The sequence below is a fragment of the Eleutherodactylus coqui genome, chromosome 3 (assembly GCF_035609145.1).
Source record: "Eleutherodactylus coqui strain aEleCoq1 chromosome 3, aEleCoq1.hap1, whole genome shotgun sequence".
Lineage (NCBI taxonomy): Eukaryota > Metazoa > Chordata > Amphibia > Anura > Eleutherodactylidae > Eleutherodactylus > Eleutherodactylus coqui.
The window spans coordinates 115,771,552-115,785,428 of NC_089839.1; the positions used below are offsets into that span (position 1 = coordinate 115,771,552).

Consider the following 13,877-nt stretch of genomic DNA (forward strand, 5'->3'; position numbering starts at 1 on the left):
ATCCGAGTCGGTCGTAGTTTCCATGGACTGTATGAATGTAACAGTTTCCTGATGGTCATGTGATCTCAGTTCTGTCCAGCTCAGATGTACTTGGGGTTATGCTGTCTGAAACTAGTCAATTTCTCAGTCCGTATGATGCTATTACATGTATCTACCACATAAACTGCCTAGAGTGGATTACAGCCTTCCCTGACACAGATACTAATGATGATCACACAGTTATAATAGAGGAGATCACAGCTCATCCTCCTGATTGGATGCTTATGGTTTGTAGCTTATTTAGATGAATATAAAAGGTAATGAAAATTAAACTGTAAGGATGCATCATGGGATTGATGTGAACCTGAAAGTAAAACCTCTCAGCTTCAGCATGGTGCCTGAAAAGCATTAGATCGGGGGCTGCACTGCATGGAAGGGGCTGTAATATACAGAGGAGATCTCCAGAGTATGAATGACAATCATGTAAGGGGGGCAGGGATGGAAAAATGTGTTTTTGCTGGAGTAGCCCTTTAAACATAAGCTTTAGTAAATAGCTAACCCTTCTACACCTGTACCAAACACAGTCTCCAACTGATCAGGACATGATGGTATATCCTAGCAATATTTCATCCTTTTTTATGGCTTCTTCACACACAAACTAATTTTTCAGCATTTATAAACTCCTGTGAGAACATGGCAGCCGTTTCAAACAGAGCAGGAAAGCAGAACCCTGAGTGTAGGTCTGAAATCACCTCACACGGGCTACAAAATGCATGTATGTGAGGCTGGATCCGCACAGGCTACAAAATCATCACTACAATGTGAAGCTCATGGTTTCCAATGGGTTTTTTCACATGAGCAATGTTTTGTAACCCGTGCAGATGCAGCCTGAAGCCCATGGTTTCCAATTGGTTCTTTCAAGCTACAAAACATGTGAAAGAACAGATTGGAAACCAGGAGCTTCACATACAGGCATTTTGTAGCGCTGATTTTGTAGCCCATGTGAAAGAGGCCTTATACCAAGGGGAAAATATACTAAAAGGGTTGTGTCACACTAGACGTTTATCACCTATCCATAAGGTTAAAGTCCGATTGGTAGAACTCTTAGCACCCAGACCTCCACCAATCTCGAGAACAGGGCTCCCGCGTCCTCTTCTTCTCCTCGTTGTTGGCTCACTGCACCCACCTGAAATGATGTTGGATTGAATGCGGTGGTGGTCACACATGCGTGGCACCGCTCCATTCATTTGAGTGGGACTGATGGAAAAAGTCAATTGTAAGTCCTCGGCTATATCCGGCAGCCCCATTGACGATGAACAGAGCTATGCCATGCAGGTGCGACCGCTGCTCCATTCAATCTCCTTTTCACAGCAGGTGGTACAGTGATTCCGCAAATAAGGAGAGGGGGACACAAGACCACCGTTCTCGGGATTGAATGGTGTCTCAGTGACGAGACTCCCTCCTGATCAGACTTTTGTCACTATCCTATAGATACGTGATAAGTCTTTTGTGGTGTAACCCCTTTTTTTAAAACCAGCATTTCTAACTCCAGCCTTAATATTATTTCTGACAACACTATTTTTTTTATGTATTGTGGTCTCTGCCCTGATGTTCCATATATTAAATATTTTTTAATAAATTTCTTGTTCTACGATTGGCTGGATTGTCCTCTTGGTGCTACAGTTAGGGTATGTTCACATGGCGGGATCCCACTTGGATTTTGCCTCTAAATCAGCAACATAGTTCCACGCCTAGGCTGCATATTTCTGCCACGGATCTGAACATGGATTTAACTTTGTGAATAGACAAAATCCACATGCGGAATTTTTAATGCAATTTTGCGTTGAGCTTTGTTAACAGGTAACAAGTGTAACACTGGCAATCCTCTCGGCGGGTTTGCAGCCCACTGAAAATGATGGATTATAACAACGCAGCAGCTCTGTGGCATTGGTTAGGAAAATAAGGAAGTTGTGTGCCCCAAATCACATTATACACAATCTGAAGAGCTATAAGCCTACATGTTTTTCTGTATTTGGTGAAATGATAGGTGCGCTTTAAGGGTTCTGAGCTATAGGTGTTTATTACGTATAATCTTATTGAGTTATTATGGTTTTCAAGTTTATCTGTAAAAAATATTGTCTGTCTGTGATTCTTAGATAAATTATCCAGAATAAAGAAATGTCATGTTGTCAACTTTGGATGTGTCATCAAACAGTTGTGCAACTTTTTGAGATTGATAACCTCTTTTCTAAAGATCCACTGCAAACACAGCTCTACTTATTCGTTGTCTCACTGAGTTAGGCTCAAGAACCGACTCCTTTTACTTTCTCTTTATGTATAAATGTGTATTTCAGGACATTTTTGACTTTTGCGATTTATCACTGATATCGGTGGGAAACTGCCTCTCAGATGTCCGCCGATTAGATGATGTGCGTGCACAACAAAAACCCACAAAAGTGGGTGAAATATGTGAGCATAAGCATTTTTGGATCATAAATATACAGCGTATTCATGCGCCCAAAATGCATTGATGCTCATATGAATGAGCCCTTAGAGTCAGTGGCTCTGTGCAAAGAACGGCTCAGCTGCTGCAACATGCTACTAATGCTAATCCTTGTATATTAGGAGTTCAGTTAAGAGAGAGGTGTGACTGACTCTAAAAACGGAGCAGATTTCATCACAAAATCAGTGGTGCAAGGGAGGGGCTGCATAGAGAAGAGGGATCCCCGCAGCAGCACCCCAGGCTGACCCATCAAAAAGGCATGAGAGCCCTAATCACACTCCTAGTATCAACGTAGCGTCAAGTCTATCCAGTGCTGCCTGTTATCCTACAATGTGGGTAGCCAAAAGGGTAGATTTAGGTGTCTCATCACTAGTAAGGAGAGTGGTCATGCCAAATCTACACTGTTTTACAGGTTGCTTGATTTGTCCACACTTATTACGTTAACTGAGAAATACAAAAGATTATTAATAGCTTTATATTTCCTTAGTGGAAAAAGATCATTTCATTATTAAATACAATGGGTGACACGTTCTCTTTAAGGTTGGGCCTTCTGTAGTGTTTGCTTAGAATACAAGCCGCTCTGCTGTGAGTCATTGTGAGTCTATTATACCTGTTTATCACGCCTCACATGCAATTGTATTTTTGTTTTACAGTTACTGAAGCTGTGCAGGTTGGTGAAGGATGATGCCCTCAAGGTTATTTCCGCTTTTAACATACCACGTGACACCATTCATGCCCCTATTGCTGGCATTCCCAACCCAAGGGCACAGTGGGCTTATTACCCCCAGCCAAAAGAAGACAACCCAAGGAAAATCAGTGCCAAGCTCTAATCTGATCCTGCCGGATGTTGATGGTGCAGCCATGCAAAGGAGAAACTAATTAAATGAAGTGACTCACAGAAAATGTTATGCTTGCTTGTTCTCAAATGCAGCAGATTATCCAGTTACATTTATAATACATACACAATCCTCTTTTAATTGTTAATATTGAGGAAACTGCACAGATAAAAACAGAACTGGACAGCAATTAAAGTGCCGTTTTTGTAATTTAAAAGTCGATTCTTTTTCATAATAAACTTATGAAAAATCAGTGATGGAAGTGAATGTGTCATATCTTAAATGTAACTGCAAGAAATGCAGAGCAAATATCCAAAGATATAGAGTGTTGGACATATACTGTCCCCTCTTCGTGTGATGGTACCAGACTACGCTAGGTAATAGGAGTTATCACCATGGGCAGAGAAAATATATGTCATCATTAGACCTTGGTCAAACGAGCGTGTATTTGTGCCCACAAAACTATGCGTCTATTAGAACCATTATTTTCCTATGGTGTGTTCACATGTCCATGTTTTACAGGCATGCAAATTCGGGCAAAAAGATAGGACATGCGTGCACCGAATAGGTCCATTCTGCACATAAATATTCCCCGCGGGGAGTCCCCTCAACACTGAACACTGTTACAGCACTGTCACACTGTGTAGTGACAAGAGGGCTCCCTGCAGGGAGTAAAGAATCCTCTGCCACAGCTGTGGCAAAGGAATGGGATGTTCTCCCATTGCCTGCAATGGTCTTTCAATGAAAGCAATGGGCTGCAGGCAACACCTGCAGTGATCTTCGAGGAAGGGCTTTAAATATAAGCCCTTCCCTGACAAATCATCCCTAGCTTGCGTGACAAAAAAAATAATCAATTATATATAATATATATACACATATACACACACACACACACACACACACACACACCTCTCCGCCACTGTCAGGGCTCCGTGCGTCTAGCCGCTTGATTTGCCGGCACTGTACTGCAGCTCTTTCAGCAGGTGAGGATTTAAAATCCCTGCTTCCTGAAAGGGTTGTGTCCAATTGGCTGAACGCTCAGCCAATCACATGCAGCAATCAACCATTCATTGAATATTAGCTATACTAAGCTGTCTCCCCTTTCCGGCTCAGCACCTCTCTTCTCCCCTCCGGCTGTTTGCAATAGGATGGGGCGGAAATAAGCTCCCACCCCTTGTCTGCAGCCAGCAATGGGATAGGGCGGAGCTTAGCCCTCCCCAATTGCAAACAGCCAGAGGGGAGGAGAGAAGGGGGGGAGCTTAGCAGTCACGCTGCTAAACTCCCTCCCTTCTCCGGTTGCTGTTATTGTATCCCATAGGAGTCTATGGCAGCAGTTGCTGTCCAGCCAGGAAGATAGTTCCAGGACTATCTTTTTTGCCTGGTGTAAAAGTGCCCGGACAGGTGCTTTTATGCCGCGGGAAAACACCTGTGTGATCTGATGCATTGGAATCCAATGCATCAGATGGTAGCGTATATCGGCTGGCCGTGAAAACGGCAGCCAATATACGCTCGTGTGAATGAGCCTTCAGGACATGATCATAGAGAACTCGATAAAAGAGTTCAAGAGGGGCCTGGATGCCTTTCTTGAGTGTTGCAATATTACATGTTATACTTGTTACGTGTGCTCCTGGGATCTGTACTTCTAAGCTTCCTAGCAGCACAGACCTCACAAGGTTAATTGATTGAGCTGGCTGGGTGTGGTGACTTCCTGCTAGCCAATCTCCTGGGTCTGTGCTCACATATAAACCCAGCTCCTGGTCAGTCTGAAATCGGTCTTGTACTGTTTGGAGGCTGCACCTGCCAAGGGAAAGGAGAAACCTGCGAGTGGCTACACTTGCGCGGTCACCGTACCACACACTACTGAGTGCACCACCCCAGAACGCCAGGAGGGGAGGAACAGCAAGTGTCCAAACCATCTGCAGGGAAATACGGGGAAACTTGCTCCAACAACCGCATGCAACAGACACTACAACACAGTGTGTCTACCATACATATGAACACCAACATCCTCAGAACAGGACTATCCACACCTGATGTCTGCCCACCTGCAGACACTGGACCTGTCACTGTTCACACACAACCTTCTCAAAACAAGACTATCCACACCTGATGTCTGGCCACCTGCACAGACACTGGACCTGTCACTTCACATACAACATCCTCAGAACAGGACTATCCACACCTGATGTCTGGCCACCTGCAAAGACACTGGACCTGTCACTGTTCACATACCACTTAATGCATACCACATAGCTAACAGAACATACTCATAGATGTTGCACAACATACTAACGTAACATAGCAACATATAACATACTCACATAGATGTTGCAAAACATACTGCATACAACATAACATAGCTAACATACTACATATCAAAATATTGCATACCACATAGCATACAACACTCAGAATCAACATATAACATAGCTAACATAACATACCAAGATAAACATACCATATCAACATATCCATACACCAACATAATGCACCCCCTTTTGTAAGTGGGGGGATGTTACGATCGTGTGGGCAAGCTAAGCACGGGGCCCATACGATCGCGACCAAAAAGGGACTTGGTACGCACACGGGTTTCAAGCAACTGACCTTGTGCTACCGGGAGGAATGGCTTGGACCTACCTAAGCGGGGACTTTGCCCCAATAAGGGCAGCCCAGCAGTCTTCGGATCTGGGCCCCAAGCTGATCCTAGGAGGCACGCACCAGAACAGGATGCATTCACATGCCCCATTACAGGGACTGAACAACAGGACACACAGAGCCAGAATACACAGCAGCCACAATGCAAACACTAATAGCAGATAAGCTGAATATAAATGCGAGTTGTTAGTTTGTACATTGGCCAATGAACTTAAGCTGCAAGCCCCGGCAAGGCCCCTCATATCTTGCAGTCCCTACACTAGCAAGACACATCTACCAGAGGGCCCTAGGGGCTAACCTAGCGCAGACATAGCAAACAAACTCAGCAGACCAAACTGACACAAAATAAACATACAAACGGACATGAAGAGCAAGGCACAGATCACACAGCAAGCTGCAACAAAACACAGATAGCAGGTTACACAGCAAACTTCAACAGACAAGGATTCATGATTGCTCACCCTGAACACCAGAACAGAGACTGACCAGGAGCTGAGTTTATATGTGAGCACAGACCCAGGAGATTGGCTAGCAGGAAATACCACACCCAGCCAGCTCAATCATTAACCCTGTGACGGCTGTGCTGCTAGGAAGCTTAGAAGTACAGATCCCAGCAGCACACGTAACAATATTACTAATCTCTTCAGAAGGGTCGGTGATCCACGGACTCTAACAAATTAGAGTCAGGAAGGAATTTCTTCCCTAAAATGAGAAAAATTGGCTTCCACTTCATTGGGGCTTTTGGCTTTCTCTAGATCAACATTGGTGGGAGGAGGGGTTAGTAGGCTGAACTTGCTGAACATATTTTTCAGCCTAAAATACCATGTTATAAGTGGCTGGTTTCTGTATATTGCACAGATTAGAGTGGACCTGGATGTGACCATTAGCACCATAACATGGCATAGCATGCTTCTAGTCAACCAGGATATTTGGCAAAGCGTGCCATTCTTTTAGGATTTTAAGGCTGGATTCAGACGACGTATATCGGCTCGGTTTTCACGCCGAGCCGATATACGGTGTCCTCATCTGCAGGAAGGGGGGGGGGGGGATGGAAGAGCCAGGAGTAGGAACTGAGCTCCCGCCCCCTCTCTGCCTCCTCTCCACCCCCCTCTGCCCTATTTGCAATTAAAGGAGGCGGGGTGGGGCTAAGTTCCGAGAATTAGCCCCACCCCCGCCCCACCTCTCCTCATTGCAAATAGTGCAGAGGGGCGGAGAGGAGGCAGAGAGGGGGCGGGAGCTCAGAGCACTGCTCCTGGCTCTTCTAGGCTCCCCCCTGCAGAGAGAGACGACGTGTATCGGCTGGGTGTGAAAACCCAGCCGATATACGTTTGTCTGAATCCAGCCTTACACGAAGGATATAAATGTGGGTTGTGTAACTTACAAACGATTCCAGTCATTTTCTGGATGATATTTACCTTATTTTTCCCTATATTTCAGGATTGCTGTACTACTAGAATGAGATTATTCCAACCCTTTAGGGTAATTGGCAAGTATAGCACAAGCCTCCTCTGTATGAGCGCTGCTTACTGGTTTCTAAATAATCTGGATCTAGTACAGCAGTGCTTGAAAGTTTGTGAATTGTTAAATATTTAGCGAATTTCTGCTTATATTTGACCTAAAACTACATCAAATTTTTACACGTCTTAAAAGTAGATAAGGAGAACCAAATCAAACAAAAGAGTGAAAAATCTTAGACTTGGTCATTTATTTGAGGAAAATTATCCAATATTACATGTCTGTGAGTGGCAAAAGTATGTAAGCCTTAGCTTTCAGTAACAGGTGTGAAGCAGTTTTGTAAGCAGGAATGGGCTAAAACTCCTTCAAGCTGATGTGCTGGACTAATCAACAATTACCAGAAACATTTAGATGCAGTTATTGCTACACAAGTGTATCACACCAGAAACTGATACAAAAGTATGCGAACCTTTGCTAATTCACAGACATGTGATATTCGTTCATAAATGCCCAAGTGTAATATTTTTGACTCATTTGTTTAATTTGGTTCTCCTTATCTACTTTTAGAACTTGTGCAAGCCTGACGTAGTTTTAAGGTAAATTTAAGCAGAAATATGAAAAATTCTTAAGGGTTTAAAAACTTTGAAGCACCACTGTCTGTTGGGAATGTCATACTGAACTGAATCACATGACAGCTTGGTTAGAGCTGGTGCCGTGTTTCCCTGAAAATAAGACCCTGTCTTATATTAATTTTTGCCCCAAAGGAGGCGTTAGGTCTTATTTTGCTTACCTAGCAGGCTTGGTCTGTGTCCCTCTGCTGCTCTCTGGAGCACCAGCGCGTCCTGCAGTCCTCGGCCACCCACAGAAGATCACTTCCTGGTTATGGGATTTATAAATCCTGCCTCCAGGATGCTATGGCTCTGATTGGCTGAGCAGCGCTGGAGAATCAATCAATGCACACTCGATGAACAAATGTGATGGCTGTGATTGGCAGAGCAGCGGTCGAAGAAACAATCACAACCGTTGTGTTGTGGACGCGGAATTTAGGAATTGGCCAATCAATGCCGCATCTCAGCCAGTTCATTAATTCCACAACGCAACGGCTGTAATTTATTCATCGAGCACTGCATTTGTGATGCAGCTAGGGCTTTTTTGGGGGTAGGGCTTATATTACAAGCCTCCCCGAAAATCAAGACAAATCAGAGTAAGGCTTATTTTTGGGGTAGTTCCTATTTTCAGGGGAAACAGGGTGGTTCTGTCACTTTGGTGTCTACAAGGCTATTTAACAATAGAAGTAACGCAATGAACGGTGATTAAAAAAGGAAAGAGGTTCTCTGTGACCATCCAATCATCATTATGATACCAACTGTCTGTTATGTGCATCTCCTGTAATCCTACATTACATGTTATAAGAGCTGCCCAATAAACATCTATGGTGCAAAAGTAATACAGGATATTGGAAGGAAATTAGGGTACAATCTGTTCTGTTATAGAGTGGCCTAAAGAAGGAAAGAAAATCCATCACCAGCAGCCTAAAAACACTTCATTAAAATGGTAACATCAAAACTTCCTTTGACTTTAGAGTAATTACTCATAGCCTGTGCACTAGGGTTATGACTCTTTACACATTTTTTCAAATTTGAAAGCCTGTGGTGACAAGCGATATTTAGCATATAACTCTCAAAAATGATTTTCATTTTGTTAAATTGTAAAAAAAAAACAAAAAAAACTCTGCACCTAACGAGATGTTGTTTTAGCCTGAAGCATGAATCTGAAAAAAAAAAAACATATTATTAGACATGAGAATTGTGAGCCGACGATGCTAACCATATTTAAACCAATTTTAAATAAACCGAATTTAGAGCATCACTAGCCAGCACTTATCCATCCTCTGAGACTCATTATTTAAACTTTACATATGACCTAGCAACCTTGCTGACAGAAATTCTTGTATTTAAAGGGGTGGTCTCGCGAAACCAAGTGGGGTTATACACTTCCGTATGGCCATATTAATGCACTTTGTAATGTACATTGTGCATTAAATATGAGCCATACAGAAGTTATTCCACTTACCTGCTCCGTTGCTAGCGTCCTCGTCTCCATGGTTCCGTCTAAATTCGCCGGCAGCTTGCTTTTTTAGACGCGCTTGCGCAGTCCGGTCTTCTCCATTCAGCACGAGCCGCTTCAGTGTGCTCCCCGCTACAGCTCTTCTGCGCATGCGCAGACGAGCTGTCACTGCTCGGGAGCGCGCTGCAGCGGCCATTCTGTACCTTCCTCTGTTAGAGGAAGGTGCAGAAACTGGAGCTGCCCAGCGGAGAAGCCCAGCCCAGCCCAGCCCAGCAGCCCCGAGAAGCCTCCCAGGTAAGTGATTTGTGGGGGGGGGGCTGCCGCTGCGCCGGGCTGCGCGCGGGGGGGGGGCTGTCGCTGCGCCGGGGGGGGGGGCTGCCGCTGCGCCGGGGGGGGCTGCCGCTGTGATGGGGGAACTAGCGCTAGGCCGGGGGGGCTGTCGCTGCGATGGGGGGGGCTGCCGCTGCGATGGGGGGGCTGCCGCTGCGATGGGGGAACTAGCGCTAGGCCGGGGGGGCTGTCGCTAGGCCGGGGGGGGGCTGCCGCTGCGATGGGGGAACTAGCGCTAGGCCGGGGGGGCTGTCGCTGCGATGGGGGGGCTGTCGCTAGGCCGGGGGGGGCTGTCGCTGCGATGGGGGGGCTGTCGCTAGGCCGGGGGGGGCTGCCGCTAGGCCGGGGGAACTAGCGCTGGGCTCCGGAACCTAGCGCTGGGCTCCGGGGCCTTCACCTGGGCTGAGGGTCTAGCGCTGGGGAGCCGGGGGCTAGCGCCTTACCTGCTGCCTGGCTGCGGGGCGTCTGGTCGGCGGCTGCGATGCGTCCGGTTGCCATGGAGACACAGCTGGCGGCGTCTCGGGAGCGCGCACGTCGGGCTGCACCGAGCGACGGGGAAAGAGCCGGCGGCCATCTTGAGGAAACTTTTATAAGTTGCTGAAACGCTGGAACGGTAAGTACGAACCAGCTAGAAATGTCATTTACAGGGGGGCTTAGTAATGTATGCTTAATGGGGGGGACTGGGCAAAAAAAAAATTTAACTGCTTCCTCGAGACATCTCCTTTAAGCTTGCATTAACCCTTTCCTAGTGGATAGGCTTCTTCTCGTTATGTTTTACAACTTATAAACTCCTATTTGTTGTTATTTGCCGTATATGGCAAAAAAGAAATATTGGGTGCGGGAGGTTTTTACATGACCAAAAGAAAATAATACCGGAAAACTAGCATATAGGCAAAAGCTCATGAAATGCAACATCAGGAAAATTAATATTTTGAAAAAAGTTAAAAAGTCGTAACCCTAGTGTGTATACTGAGAGATGCCATGGAGATGGGAAAACACAAAGGCCTTGTAGAAAACAAGGAAAAAGATCATGTGCTAACGGGTCAAATAACCCTGAGCTGACATAAAAGAGTAATAGAGAATATATATATGTGAGGTACTGAGGGGCGTAGTGGTGGACGGTCACTACGTTGCCCATAAGTTCCGGTACTATGTATAAGGGGACTGGAGGAAGGTCATGTCTCACTCTCGGAGACGTAAAAAACCAGGAGCGTAATGTGGTCTCCAGCAAGCAGTTGCTGGAGATCTGTTCTTTAAAAATATCCGGGCCTGTTTTTTTTTTGCAATGGATGGCAGGTTGGTAGTGGGGCTGTCCATTCCACCTCCTCCACTCCAGGGTGCTGAGGCTGAGCCAGTGTGCACATAAATAGCAGGTGCACGGACACAGGGGAGCTAAGATGGCTGCTGGACCCTGGCAGCCTGTGTGACCGGCTGCAGATAGAAGCCCTGCTGTGCGCTGCACCTGCTCAGTGCCACCTGACCAGGCCGGGACGGCCTGATAGCTGGATTGTGGACTTTTTATGTTGCTGTTATAAAAAATAAACGCAGGGCACGCCTGCTTTGGACTGCATCCGCTGGTGTTCCGCCTCTGAGTATCGAGAAACCCGCACGCTACCGAGCTATTCTCCCACAATATATATATTGAGACCCGTAGCTAATAGGGAATATCCTGGCATATGAAATAAGGGGATTGAGTACACAGAAGTGGTCCTTGTGAATAAACAATCACGTTTCTAAGGAACCAATGAAGATAACACAGGGACAAGGATTTACCATTATAAAAATGGAACCCTGTGACAAGATTACATAAATAATCTACATTAATGATGTGTAACCTAAGCAGAATTGTGCTAAGAAGGAAACCATACGGCTGAGCGCAAAGTCGCACTTGTGAACATGCTATGTCCCCACGGATGCAAGGTGTTTTTTTGTCAAAAATGCCTCCCATCGCTCCAGTAGAGTTGCTGAAAGCTGTGGAGGAGGATCGGCAAGTCTTTCCCATTGTTTTTAATGAGCACCTCTCATCTCTCTCGCATGCACATCGCATGCTGAGTGATGTGTTTTACGGACCCATTGGAAACATTGGGTGATGCGTTCCGAGGGACGCCCAAGGATAGGACATGCTGCGATTTTTTTCAAGCACTGCGATGCGATGTGTGGGGGAAAAATGCTCATGTATATAACCCCCATCAAAAAGAATGGGATTCATATCTGTGCAAGATTTCTGTGTCTCACAATGCACAAATCTTGCCCGATTTTCTTGGCCATGTGAAAGTGGCCTAAAGGATATCTTTCCATTTATCTGTTTACCATGTATAGAGCATTATTCCATTCATGTGTGTATAGAACATGTGCAACACCCTTGGTGAGGATTAGAGCGGATTCAGACAAGCAATTGCGGAAATACGCTTGCGTCTGCACAACGTATTTGTGCAGTGAACAAGTTTTGTTTATGAACATGCCTGCATACTTTGTGCTTGTGCAGTCACAGCATGTTCCCATTGATAGGGACACCGACACGCTCTGATTTAAATGGCTAAAAAGGCTTATGAGGTCCTAGTGTGTGATTTTCCCAGCGGGTTTGCTTATCCCGTTGTGTATTGCACAGGCATTTGTGCACCTCCCATAGACTTCAATGGGAACCGTTCATGCGTCAGTATGGAGGAAAATAGAGCATGTTCTATTTTGTTTTGCTTATGTGAGAAACGTGCGCACAAAAGAGGAAAAGAGAACGAACTCATTGACATCAATGAGTTCCATTCTCTGCAAATTGCGCACATGTATTTTGTGTGTACAACAACGCACACAATTACATCCGTCCGAAGCCGCCTTCAATGTGATACTGTATCATTATATAGGTACTTTATTATTATTTTAAGAATTTTAATGAACTTGTTTGTGTAAATGCCGATATGTATTGCTTGCCCGCTGTTTTGACTTCCTCATAAAAGCTGTTAATTGTTAGTCTACAGTAGGGCAACTATCAATGCCTAAAAAAAACAAGTGAAGGTATTTTCTAACCTCCTCTCTACTGGCAATCAACTGTATTTTTATCACTATGATGAGTGACTGGTGGGGATTATTTGGAGATAGACAACCAATGGTACCCAGTTCCTGCCAAAAGCAGCTCATTATTAATGCATTGTGCTACTCCTCAGTCCGAACTAATCTCTTCAAGGTCTTCAAGATCAAGGTTATAACTAATGTCATCTAAAAGGTCAAGAGCAAACCAGCCACAGGAAAGCTTTTTCTGAGGTTTCCTGTGTCAACACTATGGGAAGTCATCTGAGCTTCTTTTACATAGTATGTTAGGCTGAAGGGAGACTATGTCCATCTAGTTCAACCTGTTTCCATTCCTCCTTGTTGATCCAGACGAAGGCAAAAAAAACATGAGGCAGAAGCCAATTTAACCCATTTGGGGGAAAAAAAAATCCTTCCCAACTCCATAATGGCAGTCGGAATAATCCCTGGATCAACGTATAAAAGTTCCTACCTGACTTCAAGACCCGGATCAACAACCCGGCTAATTATTTAATGTCTATATCTTGCAATGTCATAGTACTCCAAAAAGACGTCTAGTCTCCTCTTAAACCCCTCTTTTGATTTTGCCATCACCACATCCTCAGGCAGAGAGTTCCACAGTATCACTGCTCTTACAGTAAAGAACCCCCTTTTATGTTGGTGATGAAACCTTCTTTTCTCTAAACGTAGCCGATGCCCTCTTGTTACCATTACAGTCCTGGGTATAAACAGATCATGGGAGAGATCCTTGTATTGTCCCCTAATGTATTTATGCATAGTTATTTGTTCGCCCCTTAACCGTCTTTTTTCCAGGGTGACTAATCCTAATTTGGATAGCCTCTCTGGGTATTCCAGTCCCGTCATTCCATGTATTAGTTTAGTTGCCCTTCTTTGAACCCCCTCAAGCACTGCAATATCTTTCCTGAGCACCGGTGTCCAGAATTGTACACAGTATTCCATGTGAGGCCTGACAAGTGCCTTGTATAGTGGAAGAATAATGTTCTCCTCCCTCGCCCCTATATCTCTTTTAA

The 13,877-nt window shown here is 45.1% G+C and overlaps 1 protein-coding gene and 1 long non-coding RNA gene across 3 annotated transcripts in view; one reads left to right on the forward strand and one right to left on the reverse strand.

Moving 5' to 3' along the window:
* ACOXL (acyl-CoA oxidase like) overlaps positions 1–3,571 on the forward strand; it is a 387,512-nt gene extending 383,941 nt beyond the window's left edge. The window contains exon 19 of the mRNA XM_066595986.1: positions 3,136–3,571. Coding sequence (XP_066452083.1) covers positions 3,136–3,312 — 177 coding nt within the window. The 3' untranslated portion in view covers positions 3,313–3,571. The remainder of the gene's footprint in view (positions 1–3,135) is intronic.
* The window catches only part of LOC136620915 (uncharacterized), a 756,434-nt gene that overhangs the window by 52,891 nt on the left and 689,666 nt on the right, over positions 1–13,877 (reverse strand). The window lies entirely within an intron of this gene.